Source organism: Pseudopipra pipra, chromosome 17 (assembly GCF_036250125.1).
Source record: "Pseudopipra pipra isolate bDixPip1 chromosome 17, bDixPip1.hap1, whole genome shotgun sequence".
NCBI classification, from domain to species: domain Eukaryota; kingdom Metazoa; phylum Chordata; class Aves; order Passeriformes; family Pipridae; genus Pseudopipra; species Pseudopipra pipra.
This window is the reverse complement of record NC_087565.1, coordinates 15,024,016-15,045,547: the sequence shown is the minus strand read 5'-3', so window position 1 is coordinate 15,045,547 and position 21,532 is coordinate 15,024,016. Positions and strand designations below refer to the sequence as shown.

At 55.1% G+C, this 21,532-nt stretch overlaps 2 protein-coding genes and 1 long non-coding RNA gene across 3 annotated transcripts; 1 reads left to right on the top strand and 2 right to left on the bottom strand.

The window, feature by feature from the left end:
* Positions 1-319: 319 nt before the first annotated feature.
* On the bottom strand, positions 320-8,996 carry MYL9 (myosin light chain 9). The gene is made up of 5 exons (XM_064674427.1): positions 8,878-8,996; positions 7,826-7,898; positions 2,453-2,656; positions 1,248-1,409; positions 320-1,046 (listed from the first exon to the last, which is right to left on the bottom strand). Exons 3-5 carry the CDS (start codon positions 2,634-2,636, stop codon positions 874-876), a joined length of 519 nt encoding a protein of 172 aa, XP_064530497.1. The 5' UTR covers positions 2,637-2,656; positions 7,826-7,898; positions 8,878-8,996; the 3' UTR covers positions 320-873.
* A 2,989-nt stretch (positions 8,997-11,985) lies between these two features.
* On the top strand, positions 11,986-16,877 carry RAB5IF (RAB5 interacting factor). Its single transcript, XM_064674426.1, has 4 exons — positions 11,986-12,229; positions 13,606-13,709; positions 15,852-15,981; positions 16,613-16,877. The coding sequence occupies exons 1-4, from the start codon at positions 12,101-12,103 to the stop codon at positions 16,652-16,654; spliced, it is 405 nt and encodes a 134-aa protein (XP_064530496.1). The 5' UTR covers positions 11,986-12,100; the 3' UTR covers positions 16,655-16,877.
* A 757-nt stretch (positions 16,878-17,634) lies between these two features.
* On the bottom strand, positions 17,635-21,306 carry LOC135423803 (uncharacterized). The gene is made up of 2 exons (XR_010434957.1): positions 20,611-21,306; positions 17,635-19,712 (listed from the first exon to the last, which is right to left on the bottom strand). It is a non-coding gene; the product is annotated as an uncharacterized LOC135423803 (long non-coding RNA).
* Positions 21,307-21,532: the final 226 nt, after the last annotated feature.

The following is a 21,532-nucleotide window of genomic DNA, read 5'->3' as shown; positions in this document are numbered from 1 at the left end:
TGACTAAGCCCCTAGGACCCTGGATAAGCTGATGGGGGAAGCATGGCCAGCACTTTCCCAAGTGTCTCTCAGCCCACCCCGATGCTGGGGCTGAGCAGAGTGACTCTCATCCCACCAGCAAAGGCAGAAAATGATGCTCAAGCTGATTTTACACAGATTGGGAACCATTTGTCTCTGAAAACTGGCTGTCCCACTGGAAGGGGCCCTGGCTGACAATGGTAGCAAGGTGGGGACATGTAATGCCCAAACCAACCTCTGAAACCTGACAGGCAGCAGCACAGCATGGCACTGGTCACGAGGGAGCCACACACAGCACATCTCTATCACACCCATCGGGCTTTATACACCACTTCAGCTTCCTGAATCCCTCAGATATCAGGCTCTAAAGCAATAAAACAGCCAGGGAGGAGGAACAAAGAGGGGTTTCTTTCCTGAAGGAGGAGAGCATGAGAGGAGAGGGGAGAGATGCTTTCCCTCTGTGTTATGGCCCTGAGATGGGGATCGCTTAGGCTCAAGCCAGCCCAAATCCCTGCAGGCCAGTGGGGGATGTTCACCCCGGCCCCAGGGACCAATGGTGTGGTGGCTTTGAGGGGGTCAATGGCTGCTGGGGGGGGGGGGGGCGACACAGCCAGGCTGGGGGGCTTAGTTGGGTGAGCCTGTAGATGGCAGAGGTGATGGGAGGGGAGGGCTGAGGCTGATGGATGGGCACATAGTGGCACAGTGACAGGAGTGTGTTCCCTCTAAGCTTGTCCTGATGTGGGCTGGTCCTGGAAGGTGTTTCCCATGGGGAGAATCTGCTGTGGGACAACAAGGGTGGCCAAGGGGTGGGGGAAGTGCACAGGAGGAGGCAGAAGGGGTGAGTGGCCCAGGGCTCTAATCGTCCTTGTCCTTGGCCCCGTGCTTCAGGATGCGGGTGAATTCCACATAGTTGAAGTTGCCCTTCTTGTCGATGGGCGCCTCCCGGTACATCTCATCCACCTCCTCATCGGTGAACCGGTCCCCCATGGTGGTCAGCAGTTCACGCAGGTGGTCCTCATGGATGAAGCCTGCAGGGAGGACAGGGGACAGCGTTAGCAGGGGACACCATGAGGGCTGAGTGGCAGCACCTTCCTCCCCTCTCCCTGTCCAGCTCTCCCACTCTGGAGCTGCTTGGGGCCTGTCCCCAAGGGTTTGGCCCCAGCCCTCACCCTGGCTGCATGCCTGAGGGGCTGCGTGCCCGAGGGGCTGCGTGCAGGGCCCTGCTGTACCTGACGCCTCCTCATCGAAGCAGGCGAAGGCGTTGCGGATCACGTCCTCCGGGTCAGTGCCGTTCAGCTTCTCCCCAAACATGGTGAGGAACATGGTGAAGTTGATGGGCCCCGGCGCCTCACTCATCATCCCCTCCAGGTACTCGTCAGTGGGGTTCTTCCCTGTGGGACACAGGCAGGGGGGTGGGTGCTAGCCCTTGTTCCCCCAGCTCCCATTGCAATGGCCAGCCCATGCACTCAGCTGGACGGGGCTTTTTTTCATTGCAAATTAATTTGCTGGCTCTTGTTCACCACCCCATAAACATGGGGAGGGGGTTTCTGCAGTGCCCAGTGCTCCCCCCTCAGCATCTCCCTCCATGCTATAATCCATATCTGTAACCAAGCTCTGCCTTGGGGGAGATGCAGTAATTAATTTAGGGGTTACTGGGAACGAAACCCATGGTTTTTCCCACTCCCCTGGCAGCTGACACCCAGCCCTCCCATGGAGAGAGGGAGCAATGTCCCCACACAAGCCTCATGCTGCTGATGTCCCCAGCCCCTGTCCTATCGTGGTTTAACCTCCTCTGCTGAGGTCTGTGCCCCCAGCACTGGCCCCTCTCTGCTCCCAGAGCTCCAGCTCAATGAGAGGAGGGAGATTCCTCCCAGGGCCAGCCAGGACCTCCAGAACAGGTTTGGCTGCCAGGTCAATCATTGACAGACCTCCCAAAGTGCAGTGAAGGTACGGCTGGGAGCAGGAGGAGGGAGCCACGGTCTGCAGCAGAGGAAAACAAGCTCCAGGTGGGGTGTGGGGACAGACCTGCATGTCTCAACCAGTCGAGGGAACTATAGTCGAGGGAACACCAGCATGGGAACTAGCCTTTGTTACCCCAGATGAGAGCAACAGGAAGGGACAACCTCAGGTGACATTCTACTCTGCCTGCAGCTCATGCTCCCTCCCAGAGCAGAGCTTCTTCAGCCCGAAGGGTCTCTTCACTTCTGGTGAGCACGGCTGTAAAAGCAGCACACCAAGCTGCTGCCCTTGGGTGTCTCACAAATGCACTTTCTGTGGTCAGCTGGTGCCAGCAGAGAATTCCCCTGCAGGTTTTGGAGCATCCCACCACAGCTGGTCTCCAGCACTGGGTGTGGGTATTAGGTCACCCAGCAGCTCCCCCTACTCCTGAAGAGATGCTGGGAGCAGAGGGGCTGCAAGGGCAGGGCCTCCTCACCAAGGGACGCCAGCATGTCGTGCAGATCCTCCTTGTCGATGAAGCCATCACGGTTCTGGTCAATCATGTTGAAGGCTTCCTTGAACTCCTGGATCTGCGACTGGTCGAACATAGCGAAGACATTGGAGGTGGCGCGCTGGGGGCGCTTCTTGGTGGTCTTGGCTTTGGCACGTTTGCTGGACATCTTGGCAGCTGGGGGGGTACCTGGGGACAGGAGCATCAGGAGGCTGGAGCACTGGAGCAGGGGCAGGAACATAAAACTTCTGGCAGCCCCAATCCCATGCCTCAGTTTCCCTGGCTGTCACACAGTTTGGGAACAGGGAGATAAGGAGGTCACATGCTCGGACATGGAGACAGGCAAGACTTGGGCTCTGATAAGTCCCCTGGGCAGTCCCAGCGCAGGCAGTGCCCACTAGCACTCCTTCCCCAGGGGTTGCAGGCAGCCCCCAAGCCCACTTGCTGCCTGTCCCCTTTACTTATGGGCACAGGGAGAGATGCCCAGCCCAGCACCCATCTGGGTGCCAGTCCCAGGGGGCTATGGGGATGGGTGTCTGGCCATTTTGGGTAGATCATGGCCATGCCCCTCCAGCCTCCCCTCACCCTGGCAGGGCTCTCCCAAGCCCCAGCCCAGCTCCTGGATTGGTGAGTTTACCTCAAACCCTCCATGTTGTGGCAGAGAAGCAGCCCCAGCACCCAGCACCCAGCAGGAAGGGGTTATCTGCTATGGGCACATTCCTCACATACCACTGCTTCCCATCCCCCTCTGTCCATCCATCCATCCATCCATCCATCCATCCATCCATCCATCCATCCATCCATTCATCCATCCATCCATCCCACCTCCTGCCAGGTCAAAGGCCACTTGCCACTGCTCTCCCTGCCCAGGTGCCCCCCACCCTGCCTGGGGAGCCCATGGGAAGGGCCCTGAAGCAGAGGGGAGAGGGGACTATTAACCTCAAGGGGCTACAGAGCCCCTCCAGGGCAGGGGAGAGAGGCCAAGCAGTACCAGGATTGTGGGACGCTGAGCACTGGTGCTCTTGTTACAGTTAATGAATGCCAGGAGAAGAGAAGAGCCCAGGGAAGGCAGCAGTGGGACAGACAGACCTTTGGGAACACAGCAGTGGGACAGACAGACCTTTGGGAACACAGCTGGGGCAACATGTGTACCATGGCCAATGGCAAAGGGACCATGTGAACTGCAAGCACCACCAAGGCAGGAAACCTACCTCATCCTTCCAAGGTGGGGGTTCCAGCCCCCAGCAGGAACAGGACTAGAGCACAGAGCCCACTACCACCTTGGGATGGCACCCAGGCTCCCTCACAGTCTCTGAGCAGGGGGCTGGTGATATCCCCACATTACCAGGCTGAAGGATGCAGTCAGTGTTTGGGACACCCTGCACTGTGGATGCTGGGGACCCAAAATGGGTCTGTATGGGGTGCTCAGTATGCCCAGCAACCACCTACACTGACTGAGAGGAGGATGCTCAGGCTTCTCCCAGGGGAATCTTGCCAGGTATAACTCAGCAGGATGCCAGCAAAGCCCAGCTTGGCAGAGGGAAGGTCCTGTGGGACAGGCTGGGATGGTCCTGCGGTACAGGCTGGCCCGAGGTCAGCCCAGGGAAGCTTCACTGCTCCAAGCCCTTGTGCTTGCTGCAGCCATTCCTCCCTCACACACAGCCCTGGGCCTCAGTTTCCTCATCTGGGGCAGCGTCTGGTTTGGGGAGCAGCTGCGAGGGCAATGGTAAATTAATGGATTATGAAGGAATTCCGGGGGAAGAGCAGAGTATCAGTCCTGTGCTCTGTGTGCCCCATGCCTGGTGGGCAGCAGGGACCTGGGCTCCTGCCCTGCCCTGGGACAGATGCAATTCAGGAGCCACGTCATGCCACATGAAGCAACACAAAGCAACACCCCCAGTGAGCTGTGGGCCAAGACCATCCTGCAGGCCTGGACCCCCCGGGTTGGCTGCTCTGGGATCTGCTTCCCATCAGGGTCCTTAGTGCTGCCTCAGGGGGACTGTGGAACTTTGGGGAGCACCCCTTCCAGCAGGACTCTGGCACCGGCACAGACCAGGGCAGAACAAAAACAGCCTTCCCCTGCCCTTCCAAAGCTTCCCCATTGCCCCCCACACTGGACTCTCTTTCCACTCTCTCCCTTCCCTCCTGCTATACTCTTTCAAGGGGGAGCAGAGGCAGGGGCTGGTGCAGCCACCAGCCTGGTCCCCAGCCTTCTGTGGTCCCCAGGCTCCCCTAGCTGGGCTGGGCTGGAAGGACATTCCAGGGGCGGTAGGCAGTGCCAAATCCCAGTTATACACACCTTGGCAACCAGCCAAGCTCAGACAGGGCTGGGGACTCTTCCCACACCCCGACAACGGTCCCATCCCACTGCGGGAGCATCCACCAAACCCAAGCATGGCCCTTTAACTGCAGGGGACGTGCCTGGAGGAGACAGTCCCCAGGAAACAGTCCTCCCTTGTCCCTCATATTCCCCAGTGGCTGTGGCACTGGGATGGAATCCACACTGCCCTCAGCCCCTTCTCTTGCACTGCACCCAACACCTGACAGCAGCCACTGAATCACCCCACCATCCTCCTAACCCTACATCCTTTCCCAGTGCCCACCAGGGAAGAGACATTTGTCACCGGCTAGCCAAGGGGAGCAACAGGACTTGGGAGCCCAGCTGTGCCCACACAGGGTGGCCAGGAGACCTCACCCCCCCCAGCCCATCTCTGCCCACTGTTTCCTCTGGCACTACTGCACCATAAAGCTCTTTGCAGCAGGACAGCCCTGCCAGGCACCGTCACATGCCAGTGACATCCCCAGGGTGACACCCCACAGCAGCAGTGCAGTGAAGCTCAGTTCAACACCTCAGCTCTACCAGGCCATCAGAACCAGCAATAAAAGCTCTGCAGCTGGCCCACGGCACTGGGCTCCACTTTCAAAACACACAAAATTATTAGCAGAATTATTAGCAGAAGACTAGAGAAATAAGCATGAGTTTTGATCTCACCACAGGAATTACTCTTATCCAAATATTTACCTTGCCCTGGCTGTAACCAGATCGAGACCTCTCCAGAGGGATGGTGCTCCTTAAGGGGATTAAGTACGATTTTAACAGCACATGGATCTGCTGTTTGATCCAAAATATGCCCTGGAAAGATGCTCAGTCCCCAGGTCCAGCTCAGTCATTCTACCTCTGCTGTTAGACAGCTTCCTTGGGCTGGCTGGGACTTGGGAAGAGACTTTTTTGGGCCAGTGTGGGGAAAGGTTCCTGTGTATGAGATAGAAGGGATCCGCAGTGAGACCTGGTTTGACTGGGGCAAACATGCTGCCCTGGTCCTCGAGGCCATGCTTTCTGGGATTCCCCAAATCCCCATGCCGAGAGTGTTTCAGGGAATGCCCAGCCCTGATGCCCTGCATGCTGGCATGGATTCAGCTCGGATAAATGGTGCACCACCAAACCTTCAGCTTCCTCTGCAGCAAGAGGCAAACCCACTGACACTGGTCCTGCTTCTGCTGATCCCCACTGAAAGCCCCATCCCAGCACTGCTCCAGCCCAGGAACTGGAGATCCTGGGCAGCAGAGCTGAGGAGGTGAGTGCTGGAGTGACACCACAAAGCCATGTGCTGGTCTGATCCCAAAGTCACCCCATCACCAGCTGCTCTTATTTCCTTGTCCTTCTGCCACTGCTCCTGCCAAGACCATCTCCCAGCCTCCTGTACCACAAGGCTTGTGCCTCCCCCACCTGAGAGCCAGACCCAAGGGACCATGTGGCTGGCTTAAAGAGTTCAGAAATTAGTAAACAGTTTAGTTTTAAAGAGAAAGAGGAAAAGATCCACAGTTATCAGAAATATAAACTCCCATGTGTTTTCTCCTTGGTAAAAAACAAACAAGCAACTACATCCTGGTGCTGCTTCCAGGCCACGCTGGGGAGGGTGGGACAAGCCAAAGGGACGTGGCAATGCTGCCAGGGCAGGCAGCCCCATCCCATCCCCATCCTCCTCCGTCCTGCCTGCTGCCACCTGGCACAGCCGGGCAGGGACATCACCCACTCCACCCAGCTCCACTGGGCAGTGAGAGGCACGGTGTGCTGGATGCTTTTGGTCAGGGAGGGAAAAAGTGATTCCAACAGCCTGGGCTGTCCCAAGGGACATCCCTGCAGGGTGAACAATGGCTCCTCAGGGGGACTGTGGTTAAATCTCTGCCCAATGCCACTTTCCAAAAGAAGTTGCAAGTCCTGGCAAGCCATGACACAGCCATGTTCACTGGTGGGCAAGGACGGGCCCTCCACCACACACAGCCACCCACACCTCAGCCCCTGACAGCCCTGCACAGGCAGCAGTTGCCACCCCCTCTCCCAAGGTGGCATGAGGGCCAGCAGGGGTGAGGTGGTGCCCTGCAGCATCCCACTGTGGCACAGGACGCTGCAGGGCAGTGCTGCAGCCAGGGTATCATTCCACCTGTAAAGCTTTGCCATCTGCAGGCACCTCTCCCAGCACTGGGACTGCCTCTGAGCAGATATCCTGCCTTGCAAGACAGCAGGACACATGGACCAGGGGGTCACACTGGAGGAAGAGCAGGCAGCAGTTCATCTTCCCTGCCTAATTTGTTGTTAAACTACCCCTTTCCTCCAGCACAGCCCTTCTCAGGATGCACTTGGGATGTGGCATTGCTCAGCTCCACTGAGCAACGGGTTCTGGTGCCAGGGGAGCCACACTGCCAGCCAGAGGCTCCAGGAACTGCGTGAGGAGTCCCCGGTCCGCTCAACACTGCAGGAGTGGAGGCAGCTGCCGTTCTGCTACTTTTATTGCCTTATTAGAGATGGGCAAAGGGGGCTTGGAGGTGAAGAGAAAGCAGAACCTGAGCCCTGAGCTATGTCTCCATTCCAGCCACAGCCACCAGCACTGATGCCAGCAAGGAAGGAGCAGGGCAGGAGTCAGGAGGCAGAGCAAAGCATACAGTGACCCCCGGGAGGCAGAGTTCATCCCAGCCCTCCCTGAGTTCTCACCAGACACTGGGGACCTCTCCAGGCCCATGCACAGCTGTGGAGCTCAGCTTCGAGTTCAGCAGAACATTTCTGGACCAGCTCCTTCCTGCCAAGTTTAGGGAACAAGGACCTCACAGTGCCCATGTTGCACATGCAAACCCTTCCAAACAGCAAGTCTTCTGCAGCCTCCACGAGAAGAAGCCTGTGCACAGGCAACCTCAGTATGCAAAGGACCCAACACCCAGCACCTTCTGATGCTCAGGAGGCTGGGAAATGGACCACGGGGCTGAAGGACTTCATGGCCTTGGGCCAGCAGCATAACATGCCCTGACCAGGGCTTGGTATTTTCCCAGGGTATTTTCCCAGGGCTTGGTATTTTCCCTGCTCACCTCTGCAGGGAAATCTGGCCGCAGCGCCTCCGAGGGGGAGGTGACCACAAACTCCTCCTACGGCACACAGAGCCTGCCAGAGAGAAAGGAAAAAAATTCCAGCAACTGAAGGAACCCAACCATCTTTGGTCAGCAGCGGTGGTTGTTGACACTCGGGGATGTTCCACTCCAAAGAATGCTGCTCCAGCTGCCGCCTTCTCCTACACATCCACGTTTTAGAGTATCCCTGGCTTTTATCACAGTTGAAACATTTTGTACCAAAAGGGCATGCCGGGAAGGAAGCCAAGAGGACCTCATGTTTTCATGGGAAAGGCTAAAAAACCCAACATCCCTCTGTGTTTAAGGCTGAGGAAAATTAGCTAAATAAGGCTTTTCTGCCTTACAGCAGTTTATTGCCTGACATTGCTCCCAGGTCACTGGGGAGATCTCTGGAGCATCACGCATGCATCCAGATCTTGCCTCTGGCCATCAGCAAAAGGACTTAGGGGAAAAGCAGATGTTCCAGACAGGAACAGTTCTCACAGACCAGGAGGCGTGTGCAACCGCGGGCGGCAGGATCTGCTCCTCTAGCTGTGCCATGCCGGGGAAGCTGGGATGTCCCAACTCCGAGGCATTGCGGACAGTTCCCCAGAGCCTGACAGTTCCCCCTCACCTGCCGTCGCCCGGACACGCCTGCCGGGCCTGGCAAGAGGTTTCCCGGGCAGAGGGTGCCCGGCAGGGCTCACCGGGAATCCTGCCGCCGAGTCACCCCGGTCCCAGGGCTGACCTCGGCATCAGCTCCAGCACCGCAGAGCTGGAGGAGCGGCGGAGCTGCCTCCCTCTGCTCCCTCCGCTCTCCCGAGACGATCGGGGCTGCTCCATCCGCTCTCCCCGGCTCCATCCCGCCCGGTCCACCGGGACAGCCCCGGGCTTCATCCCGCCCGCTCCATCCCGCCCGCTCCATCCCGCCCGCTCCATCCCACCCGCTCTCTCCATCCCGCCCGGGGCCGCCCCCCTCCCCGCCGTGGCCGCTCGCTCCTGTCCCGGGGCGGGCCCCGGCGGAGCCGCCTCACCTGTCCCAGAGCAGAGAGCTGCGGGAGCTGCGGGAGCTGCCGGAGCTGCGAGGCGGTCGGCGCGGTTCTGCGGGACGCGGGTCTGCGGGGCGGGCGGCCAGCGGGTCCCGGCCCGCCCCGACCCGACTCGGCCCATACAAGGCAGAAGAATGCGGCGGGACCAGGGCCGCGGGGCAGGGCCGGCGGGACGGCCTTATATAGACGAAAGGAGTGGCCCACACGTGCCCCCCGTCCCGCGCGCTGGCACCGGGGGGCTGTGAACCGGCGCGTCCCCGTGGGCGCCCCTGCGCATCCCAGCCAGGGGACACAGGGATGCCACTCTCTGGAGAAGCCGTGGGCAGCGACGGGTGACACCAGCCGGGGGCCCACGGCTGTTTGGACAGCTCTGGCTGCGATGGTGTGGCCGGGGTGGGTCCCTGGGGCAGGGGTGGGTCCCTGGGGCAGGCGTGGGGCTGCTGGAAGAGCAGCGGCCCGTGGGGTCCGTGGAGAGGCCGGAGGATGTTCGCAGGCTGCACCACGAGTGGCCGAAAACCTCTGCCAACGGTCCTTGAGGCTACGCAAAGGGAAGGGTGGCCAGAAGGACCAGCCATCAGCGCTGACTTCTGCCGCTGCCCTGGGCTGTGAGACCCCAGAAGGACCCCGTAAAACAGCCCCTCAAAGGCCCTCTAAAAAGTGACCTGGAGCAGAGAACAGCTAGGTAGCTGCCCCATTCCCAAGCAGGGATCCAGAGCCCAGAGGAACAGGGATGGGGAGTTCCTACCCTTCTCTCGAGGCAGGAAGGCACCAATTCTGAGACACCTCTCCAGGGCAACAGGTTCTGCTCACGATTCCTTCTCATCAGCAACCTTGAGCCTCATCATAGTCCTGCAGGCATGTGCCTGCAGCCCCGTCAAAGGACAAGAAGCGGGATCAGGAGCTGGCCAAATGTAGGAATGGGGCTGGAAATGCTGCCGAGTGCAGTGCCAGGGCAGAGGCGAGCCAGGGAGAGCACAGAACCTTTGTCATACCGGTGAGCTGCACAGGGGGTCCCCAGAAAGGTTTATCTTTTTATTAAAAATTTAAGGAAAGAAACAAAAAAGAAAGAAAGAAAAAGAACCGGGAGTCAGCCAGCCCGAGCTGCCACCCTGTGGTTGGTCCCCGGGTTTTCTGTGCTGGAGAAGAATCCTGGTCTCAGTTTGGTCCAGGCGGTCCTAGGAGCCATCCTCCAGCCACTTCGGGGTGGCCACCGTCCCTCACTGAGCCCCAATTCCTCACTACTGAGCAAGTGTCAGGCTGGGCCCCTGCAGAGGGGAGCTGCTGGAGAAGGGCAGCATGGACATGTCAACTCCTTGAAGGCTTTGCAGCCTCTGCAGCTGTGTGCACACAAGGGGCTGCTGCTGGGCCACCTCATGCTGTCCCTTGAGCCCTATCCAGCTCTTCCTGCCTTCCCCTGCCTGTGCCCAGGGCTCTCCATGTCATCCTTCTCCCCCATTTCCAAGTGTCTGCCAACACCCATCCCTTACTGGGGGCTGCTTGTACCCTCAGGACACACTCTGGCACCTCTCCTGCCTCCTTCTGGCCCTTTCAAGCCCAAATTTAATTTGCTTTTCTCTGGCCAGTTGTATCAGGCAATGGAAATAGAGTAAAACAAGACATTTTGTTTAGCATGTGAATTTTAAATCAGTTCCCTGATCCAGGTGTTTCATTATTGTGCAAATGTTTCTATCCCTGTGAAATGGCCTGGGGGAGGAGCACAGAGCTGGGGACAGTGGCACTCCTCACCTGCTTAGGACACAGCCTGAGGCCTGGAAGAGCTGCAGCTGCAGCTGTCACCTCCCCCTGCCCTCGGTGAGTCCATCACAGAGCAGAAGGTGCAGAGTAGCTGGGGCTGCTACGGCCCAGGCACCCGAGGAGTGTCCCAGGAGCAAGGCTGGAACCAGGACACGTGGGACCTGGCCCTGCCATGGTGTGGGGTCAGAGGCACAGGATCTGCCAGAGATACAGCGATGACACACACGTCCCTTCTTGCCAATGCCATGTGGGTCCCTTGGCTTGAACCAGCCTCTGGCATGAGGCAAATGCCCAAGGGGCTGGACATGTGATCAGAGGTCTGATGGCTGGATCAGGGCAAGATACTTTTGAAGTCCATAAGTATCTTGCATAATCTGTATTTAAATTACGTGGCCTTGGCTGGAAGTGATCTGAGGCCTGGGAGAAGGACTTGTCTGCCTGCTCCCTCTGCCAACCCCACAGGGCCCAGGGAGGGTCAGTCTGCCCCAAAAGATCCTGTTGGAATCAGCAGCAAGGCATGTTATGATCAGATTCTTGAAAATTATTAGAAAGATGCCTCTGCCCAAATTAACGTGCAAATCAGACCATATGTCAAAGTCAATAGTACAGATTTTTATTTAATGGTAATTGGGAAGTAGATTATTATGCCCACATAATCACACCCTGAAGAGGATAACAGAGAGTCAATCCCAACCAAATATCCAGCCCACGCCATGCAGAAATAATTCTCAATATGTTTTTCCATGATGAGTGTGAGTGGCTTGAGCACCACTGCTCTTGGAAGGCAAGAATATAAAAATTAGTCAAATCTTTAGAACTCCACATGTCATTACTTGAGCCACAGCCGCCGTATGTTCGGCTGCTGTAAGGTCTGCTCAGATCACCAGCTAATGAGCGGCACAACCGTGTGTGTCCCAAAAGCTGCCCTGCTCCCCACCCCCCAGCCCGTCCCCAGGGAGGAGCTGGGGCGTCTCCAAAGCCTGGCTGTGAGCCGTGAGCCGACGGCGTCGCATGGTGACAATGTGCCGCAGGCGAAGCTGTCCGGGATCCCGTGGGATTGTCCGAGATCCCGGGATCCCCACGCGGCCCCGTTCGCAGGCTCAGCAGGTGCTTCGGGGGTCCCAAGGTCCCTCTCCCCCCCAACACGTGGGGACAACCGGGAGGCTGCTGTCTCGCCTTTCCGCCGAAGAGCGGCCCCTCCAGGCTGAGCCTTCCCCTGCCCCTTCCCCGCCCCCCTTTCCCTTTCCCATTCCCTGTTCCCGAAGGAGGAGCCGGGCCCTGGCCCCGCCCGTCCTGCCCTGGCCCCGCCCGTCCTGCCCTGGCCCCTCTCGGCCGCCGTAGGGCGGCGGCGCCATTGGCGGAGCGCGGGCGGGGCCGGGGTTGGTTCCGGGCCGAGGGTCCGGAGGGTCCGGGCGGGTCCCGAGGAGGGTCCGGGCGGTTCCGGCTGAGCGGGATGAGCGGCGGGCGGCGCCGGGACGAGCCGCCGCACCCGCAGCACCACGCGGTGGCCAACGGCGGCGCGGCCGGGCGCGGCTCCGTGTGGGGCAAAGCGCTGCGCAGCGACTCCGCCTGGCACGACAAGGTGGGCCCTGGGGGTCGGGGGGCCGTGAGGTGCGGGCTCGGGGGGGCCTGGGGCGGCTCCGTCCCGCGGGGGGGTCGGAGGAGCCGCCATCGCTGAGCTCGGGTAAAGCCCCTGCCGGGCCGGTGCCCGCAGCGCCAACGGGCGGGGAGCCAAGGAAGCACAACCTGCATTACTGTTAGGATACCTCAGTTACATTTGGCTTGTGGGTTAAACTCTTCCTGGATTAAATAAAAAATTAATTCGTGTAACTAAAGGAAAACTAGAAACTGAATCCACTTTCAGTTTTCCTGTGCGTGTCTCCCATGTGCTGCCGTGCTCCTGCTCGGTGCTTCTCCCTGCTGCTGCCTCCCAGCAGCACGGCCACGAGCTGCCCTGAGCTCCTGCCGTGTCCCGGCCCCTGCCATATCCCTGGCACGGCCCGGGCACACCATGTGTGTTCCAGGATCTCTGCTCCCTGCCTTTGGCTTTGCCTTTCGGCGTGGGGAAAGTGCACGATCTGCGCGGCATTTCCTTGGGGAACAGACTCTGTCACTTTTGCCTTAACCTGTTACTCCCAGAACTGGTAGGGCTCGTCTGTCCCTGCCCCTCCGCTATGATTGATGGGGCTGGAATTTCAGAGTCAGCAGGGGGCCAATGACAGCTGCGCCCACGTTTTGGTGCAGTAGGATGTGAACTGAAGGCTGAACTGACTGACCAGTGTAGTGACCAAGGGAAGTGTCTTTACTCGACATGGATTCAAGTCTTCCACATGGAACCAAACAACTGGCACATCCTACAGTAACATCACAAAGGCTGTTGGTGTTTGGGGTATGGTGGGACAATCCCAGCCTTGGGGAGGCTGGGTGAAGGTATGTGAGCTTAAGTAAATCTTATTTAAAGTGTGAGCCAGCACTGTCCAGCTGCAGTAGTGCAGCGGTGTGGTCCCTTGGACAAACAGCAGTGAGCACGTCCCTGCTGCTTGGGAGGCACAGGAGTGAGGTACAGCTGGGCTGGGCGCTGCTCTGGGTTCTGGGAGCTCATGAGCACGGGAGGGCCTGGCTGGAGAGTTGCCGTAACAGTCTTAAAGCACAAACAACTCTTTAAACTTTTATTCCAGTGAACTTTTATTGAATCTTTAGTAAACAAGGAGGCTCGGTACTTGTTCACCTCTGCAGTTCACCCATCAGAGGACAAAGCCGGGTATTTAATTTGGAAGCAGAGAAGCCCAGGATGCACAATGCCCTAAGTGGTTTTTATCTGTTCTAATGCAATATCTTATACTCTTAATGGAGAACTAAGTGTTCAGTGTGTTCAATTCTTACCTGTCAATTCTGTGATGCTTTAAAAAAAGGAAACATAATATATGCCAAAATCTTTCTTGTGCTTTATCTCCTCAGGACGAGTTTTTAGATGTAATCTACTGGTTCCGGCAGATCATTGCAGTTATTTTGGGAATCATCTGGGGAGTAGTTCCACTGAAGGGCTTCGTGGGAATAGCAGTGTAAGGTTTATTTCCTTTTCTGTCTCATGTACTTTCCCACGTTTGGACTGGACTCAGAGCCTGTTCGAGGCTGTGCTGTGAGCAGTGGGCTGGCTCTGCCTGCTATGTCTGACAGCCAGCATTGCATTCCAGGCTGTTCGTTGCCATGAAATTCATCCAAATCATAACATGTCCATCAGCCTCCTTCTCCTCAGCCTGATTTATGCTTTTTTAATTTATTATTTATTTTGTTAAGGGGGGTGGGGGCAGAAGAAGGGAACAGGAATTTTAGTTGACTTGGGATGTGTGTCCTGCACGTGTGAACAGGGGCTGTGTGGTGCCTGGTGTGATCTCCCAAGAAGGAATGTCTGTAGAGGTGTGGTAGTCCTTGTCTTTGAGGCAGGAGCCCTGCTCGGAGAAGAGGCTCTGTCAGCAGATAAGAGGGGCAGCTTCTTTGTGAAGAAGGAAAGGTTTCTTCAAAGCCCCAGAGGCCGCAGGTCCCAGGCAGGCAGAGCGGCACTGGCAGTGCTCAGGCAGCGCTTCCCAATGCAGCTCTTCCAGCTGTGGTGTGGGGGAAGGCAGTGCCTAGAAGGGGGCATGTGCATCGGATCCCCACAGGATGTGGGAGCCAGGTCACTTCCCCATGGGTGTCTGAAGGCTGCAGTGAGTTATGAACTGAAAATCTGTTTGGCGCGGACACGTGCCTGAAAGCCTCTGAGGGACAGCAGAGATGGGAATGCAGCCCTGCGCTCTGGACATGGGCTCTGGGAAGGTGCTGGGTCTGCTCTGAGCTGTCTCCATTTTCAAGTATCTCTGCCTGGCCAAGGTCTCACAGTCAAGCTGGAGCTTGACTCACAGCTTTTCTTAGGCAAAATTCACTTGTCATCTTGTCCCTCCTCCCGAGTGTCCTGGCTGTGCCAAGGAAGCGAAGGGTCAATGCTCCAGCAGGAACTCAATAGTTACATCAAAGAAATGAATCTGAAGTGCCCCCAGAAACAGGTGTGGGGTAGGTGAGCATGTCCTTACATAGTCATCCATTAATTCACAAAGCACCTTCAGGCACCTAAGCCAATTCACAGAATCAACTAGGTTGGAAAAGACCTCTGAGATCATAGAGTCCAACCTATGACCCAACACCACCTTGTCAACTAGACCAGCACACTGAATGCCACATCCAGTCTCTTCTTAAACACCTCCAGGGACCATGACTCCACCACCTCCCTGGGCAGCCCATTCCAATGTCCAATTACTCTTTCTGTGTAGAATCTCTTCCTAATGTCCAACCTAAGCCCCCCTGGGAACAGCTTAAGACTGTATCCTCTTGTCCTATTGCTAGTTGCCCGGGAGAAGAATTCCTGTGCTTAATGTTAATAAGAGTGATTTGGTGTAGTATGGAAAACTAAAAGCTGCTGGAAGCATGTGTGTGGTTTCTCTGTGCTGTTGCAGTCACACAGCTGCTCTCAGCTGGTGACTGACTGTGTGTGTGTTCTCATACCACCCTTCCCATACAGCCTTCCTTTCAGGACACCATCCTGTCCCTTTCCAGGCTGCCCCAGCCCTAAGCTGGGGCGGTGTAAAGCCAAGCAAATCTAAGGACAAACAGGAACACGTTTGTTCTCTCTGCTGCAGCCCAACTGTCAGCACAGACTGGAGAGCACTGAGAGCTGGCTCAGGTTGGGCCCCAGTGCTGGGGCTCAGGGCACTGTTGAGTCTTCCTGGCTCTCGTCTCCAAGCCATCACATTTGGTGTTCACAGGGATGTTACCCTGAGCATGAAAGCAACAGTCTTCCCTCTCAGCAGCCTCAGAATCAAGCAGCACACACAAGGAGATTGAATTCTCTGTGGGAGCAGGACTGTGGATCTCCAGGACAGGAAAATGTGCAGGTTTGCGGATTGGAGGATACTTCCAGCTTTTGACTTCTGCCTGTTGAGCCCTACTAGGAGTAGGTTGTGCCTTGTGAGGTGAACTTCATCCCACCCTGGCATACTATGGCAAGCTGACCTGGAGGGGCTTTTCAAGGAGGTGATTGAGCTGCCTGGGAAACGTTGCAGGAAGAGTTCCTCTTTGCTTCCCCTGTGGATGAAAGATATTTCACTGTATGGTATGTGGGATATCTGCAACCTATATCACTGGAGTGACAGTTCCTAACCTCTTTCCTCCAGATTCTGCCTGATCAATGCTGGTGTTCTGTACCTCTACTTCAGTAGCTTCCAGCAGATAGATGAGGAGGAGTATGGCGGGACGTGGGAGCTAACAAAGGAAGGATTCATGACATCTTTTGCACTGTTTCTGGTAATTCCTCTTGCTTTTCTCAAGTTGATTAGTGAATTGTGTTTGTGCACTTTCTGAGGGAAGAGATCTGGAAGGAGGGCAGGTGAGGTGGTGAGAGAAGAGATGTGTTAACATTATCAAATAAGTGACATTGATTTGGGAAAGAAAATCACAAAATCCAATGGCTACTGGCTATAAAATACAGTGCCAGTGCCTGGGATTTCTCTGTAAGAAAGGATGTAGGAACAGGCAGCTGTACTTTTACATCTACCACTTTTATGTTTTCCCATCCTCTGTCCCAGATATCCTGGTGGAGTTCCATATAGAGCTAGTTAAGCTGGTGTTTTGAATGTCTTTGTTTTCCTTACTCCCCTCACTCAAGTCTCTAATCACAGCACTTGGTTTGGTGGTGTTCTAAATCACCAGAGGGGCTGTGGTGGAGTTTAATGTGGAGAGGCTGGGCACTCCAGAGGTCAAGCAAGTTGGATGCCACCGTTTGTGCCATGTGGTGATCCTGAAATCTCCCCAAGACCATCTCAAAGCTGGAATTCAGTCCTCAGTCCTCTATTGAGAGCAAAGCCTGAGGCTTGTTAGCTGTCTGAACCCCCTCCAGAGGTATCCAGATAAACTTCGCTTCCTTTCCTCCCCACAGGTTGTTTGGATAATCTTCTATACTGCCATCCACTATGATTGACACAGTCTGCAGCATTTGCCTGTTAAATCAGTAGTCAGTAAATCAAGAAGGTTTTAATAAGTCCTAGTCTTTAGTGGACTGGTGGGAAGGTGGGGAAGCCAAACCAGTTCCAGACCAGAGGTCTGATTAGCCTGGAGGAGCCCCAACTCTTCTGCTGGAGAAGCCTGTCTCTGTTTTATATACCCATGAATTATTGGAACTATTAAAAAGCCATTGGAATTTTTGGAAGTGGTTCAAGACTGTTCACATGTGTAACTTTCTGTGACTCTAGCCAGTAACTCTACAAACTGCTGTGTGCTGAAGGTTGAATCTGTTAATTTAATGTATGTATGCCCATCTGTTTGAAATCTGTCATTAAATCCTGACTTGTCTTCCATGGTTGTCCTTTAGACAAACAGTGTTTCAAAAGCAGTTGTAGGTATGTGGGCAGAGGGCATGGCAGCACCCAGGACATGAGCTGGTGGCTGCCCTTGGCATGTTTTTGTAGTAATCAGATCTGATTTGATTAAACAGACTATGTTGTTAACCATTTCTAATATTTTTTTATTTTACTTGCAAATCAGCCGTCGATCAGAATTTTTAAATGCTTTTTGCTGAAGAGAAATTTTTAAGCAATTTTGCTAGGAAGAATTGATTCATTTGGTTAACCAAGATGTATTCAAGAAGCTCGGAAGCTCCACTGCACTCTGCCAGCCTGACTACCAAGTTGCTATCACATACCTCAGAGCTTCATAGTCTCAAAGGACAGTCATTCTGGAGATACCCTCTTAAATATTAGCATTTAAATTTATTTGGTTTTAAGCTCTTGAATTTGACTGCTCCTTGTTAATAAATGCAGGAGACTAAGACACAATTGAGGCAGCTATTATCTTAAATGCAGACTTGCAAGTCTGGCAGAGTACACAGCTTCTGATTTGTGAGGTGCTTGGTCACTTCATAGTTCAGTCCCTCCCTAGTTGTGCTCTTTTTGTGCATCAAAGGGGAATCTCTGCATTAAGATATTTTTAAGGAAGTGTCTTTCAGAAATAGTTCTTGGGAAATACGCACAGTCCTTGTTTTTGTCAGAGGACCTTGTAGTCTTGTTGCCATGTGGTCCTTGCTTTTCTAAACAGCTCAGGCACCCAAAAAGAGTCCTGACCTAAAGCTGCCTTATAGTAAGGGGTTGATAGTTTAGTGTGCTCTTGCTGCAAGTCTGCTTTGCCTCCTCACTGGTGGAAGTGCCACAGCCTGGCTCTCACCTGTGAGTGTGCAAAGCCAGGGATCTCAATCTCCAAGTGCTGAGCCAGGGCTCTGGAGTTGCCCACCAGTGCAGGCCTCCATTCTTACCAGGGAAAATGCTGTCTGTTCTTGGTGGAAAAAACACCCCTGGCTATTTTAGGTCCTTGGGATGCCAAGGGAAGAGTGCAATAGCAGACAGCTTCTGCTATATGTGAGTGGCCAATTTAAGTAAATGATTTCAAATAATAACTTCTATATTTTCTCCTCTCCATCCCCAAACTTGCTTAAACTTTTAGTCTGCTACTTTTCTTTTCCTTTTCTATCAGCTGAAACCATTAACTTTCCACAAGAATTGCACAGCCTGCTAGTTCTAGGTCACCCTTTCCTGCTGGCATCTGCATCTTAGCTGCTCACAGCCATCAGTAAAACCATTGTATACTTGAAATACTCTAATAAATGTTGCCTGAATAACCCACTGTGCAGCTTCTGTATCGTCTGGTCTTTGATGTTTCATAAAATGGTGGGAGCGTGGAATTTCTTTCAGAGTTTGATTTTTTGGTAAAAATTTTGGGGATTCTCAAATCTCTTGTGCTGCAGGCTCAAGTCCTGCACTTTCAAAAGAGGCCAGAAGCATTCGTAGTGACAGTAGTAGATAATGCTTAGATCCATCCTTCAATTAAGCAGGTTCAGCCAAGTGTTGCCTGTTTAAACTGTTCTGCTCCTTCAGCAGGTGTCCCTGCCACGTGACACACAGTCATGGCAGAGCCACTGCTGCATTCCAGAGTGCTCCAGGCTGGTCTGGAGCAGGACTCTGAGCACTGCTGTAACATGTGCAGAGCTGCTTCCCTGCCCCTTTGCTCTGTTCCTTGCTTGCCTGTGCTCCCACCAGCTGAGTTTCTTGTGCTTTGCACTTCTTTGCAGTTCTAGTGGCTGCAAGCTGAGGCAGAACTTGAGCTCAGGAGGACTGGAGTAGGGACTGCCATGGGAGAGCAGGGCTTGGGCAGCACCTCTGCCCTCAGCACTTCTGGATTGGCACAATGAGCTTGCTCTGCCCTCTCTTCTCCTTGATGGGAAGGAGAGTGAACCAATGGCTGGTGGGGGGTCTTTGCATGGAGCAGCAACCTGGGGACAAATATGTCCTTCCTGTGCTGGAGAGCTGCGCTATGGAAGCCACAGCTGTCGGGACACAGATCCACCAGGAGCTGTATCCTTATGGAGCTGACAAGAGGGTGCAGAGAAGAGGCTGCACTGCCCACGGGCTCGGTGAAGCTCCCTGCTAGCTGCAGACATGCAGGAACATCGCTTTGACTTTCACCAAAGAGCAGCCAGTCCCTGGCTGGAAGGAGAGGGAGATATTCCCCAGCCTAACCTCACTGGGACATGAGCAGCAAGTGTATTCTGGTGTGGAACTGGAAGAGAAGTTTCTGTTGGTCTCTTTCGGGCTTCAAGAGTACAATCTGTTAAAACTAATGCAGGTTACTTTCAGTGTTAAAGGGAGGAAACCAGTGTGGGTGCAAAGGGGTGTTGGGGGGAGTGGCTGTGCCACTGGGTATCTCAAGTCTCGCCAGCACCAGCTGTCAGAGCCCAGCTAAACATGCAAACCAGCATGACCAAAACCGGTTACCTGGGGGTTGGCCCAGCAAGGGAATGCTGCTGCTGTCACTTGCCTTCAGCAGTCCTTGGGATGTCCTTAGAGCGAGCGGTGCCTGTTGGCGTGGCAGCACACCACTGTTCCTCCATGGGGTGTTAGCACCTCCGCAGTTCCACAGCTTGATTTCTAAGCTTGCAAAGGCTGGGCTCACTGTTGCTGGCATTCTGCTCTCTACATATATTGCAGAGGCTTATAAAATTGAGACAAATAATATATTCAAATGAATTTATTTTATAAACCAGTTAAACCAGATAAACCAAATAAGCCAATTAAAGCTTGGCCAACATTTGAATACACATTCATTATATCGAATTGGAACTACCCAACTGTAAGAATTCCCACGATTTCAGAAGGGTAACCCAGAATGCACAATCCCTCACACAATGAGGGCTCTCAGCCTTGAGGAGTTTCCTCAGGGGAGCCCCTGTCTGCTGACCCTCAGCTCCGAGGAGGAGCAGCTCCACTGATCCCCGTTGGGGCTCGGTCTGTAGCCCCACTGAATGTGATCTGTGGTCAGATACAGTCACGTTACCCCTCACTGAGCGGGGTCTGACCTCCTGCCCCACCACAGCCACCACGCGGGTGTGACGGGGCTGGTCGTGCCAGCCAGCCGGGACATGGCCGGCTCACCGGCCAGAGGGGCTGAGGTGGGTACTCCTGCCACAACCAATTGGTTTGGATTTGTTTGTTGGGTTGATCTGTTAATTCTCTGCCAGGCAGTGGGTGGAGGAGGATTCAGTATGGACACACGCCTAGCCTTAGAGGAGCTGCAGTGGTGGGGAAGGGACCCCCCTCCAACTGCTGAGGATGGGGACACTGGAGAGATGCCTGAAAGTGGAGCAGGCTGAGACTGGCTTGTAGAAGCCAAACGAACCTATTCTTATTCCTATTTATTTAGTTACTAACTGGCAGTGGCCATTATGCCCTCAGGCCACTGAAGGCACAACCAAAACCTTACTACCGCCACAGCAAAGGAAGGTTTACATCTCCCCGTGTTGAGAAGCACTGAGCTAATGGAGCTGCTCATGCAGGGAAGAGTGGAGAGTATTAGCTGGCTCATTAGAGGATGAGAAAGTAGGACACATACCTCTCAGGTGACTTCCCCAGAGCCAAACAGCCCAGCACTCCACATGCTCTGTCTCCCAAAACAACAGATGTCCAGGAGAGATTAGGGCAGTAGAAAGATTTTTCATACCTGGCAGCCAAAAAGCCAAGAGTGTGTGCCAAGCTGAGAGAGGCCAGTGTTGTTACGGGGATAACGGATTTTCACAAGCTTGGAGCCATGAAAAGAAACAACCTCTTCCATCTTCCAGTTATTTTACTGGGTTTTTTTTAGGTCAACTTCCAAAAGAACTGTAGGGGGGGAAATTAAATATTTCAGCTCAGGTCTGCCCCAGGTATGGCTCCAGTTCTGGCCCCGTGCGGACCAGCTGTGCTGCCCGGCAGCCTCAGCCCCTCCTGATACCTGTGCGGGTGCTGCTGGAGCCAGGAGCAGGGAGAGACACCAGTGCCAGGTGGGCCTGGCCAGCTTCACCTGCAAACACCAAACAAACCTGCTGTTCCGCAGAGGGGAACTCGGTCCTCAGCTCTCAGCCCCAGAGGGCCTTCACGAGCAACCCACGTCGGAAGGTTATGGGAGAGCAGAGACATCGCTCAGTGGCAATGTCACCGCGTCTCTTGCTGATGGTCCCCCTGGGGTTGGACCCCCCTTGCCCCGTGGTCATAGGTGACATGTCACATGCGAGCCCCCCTGCTACAGGCTGCTTTCAATCAGCGGCGACACAAAGTCTCTCGGGAAGCTCTTCCAGCCTTCTGGAGGCAGGACTAAGAAATCTTGGACCCAGCTCCCCTAGCGGCTTGGCCCGGACCGCGAACGCCCCTGGCCTGGGGGGACTGGGGCTGCTGCCCCCGCTGCGGGTCAGGAGCTAAGGGAAGCTCAGCCCCGGCCGGGCCCCAGGCCGTCCCCGGCGCTGCCACCCCGCGGGAAGAGCCGCCCTCGGGCCCGGCCC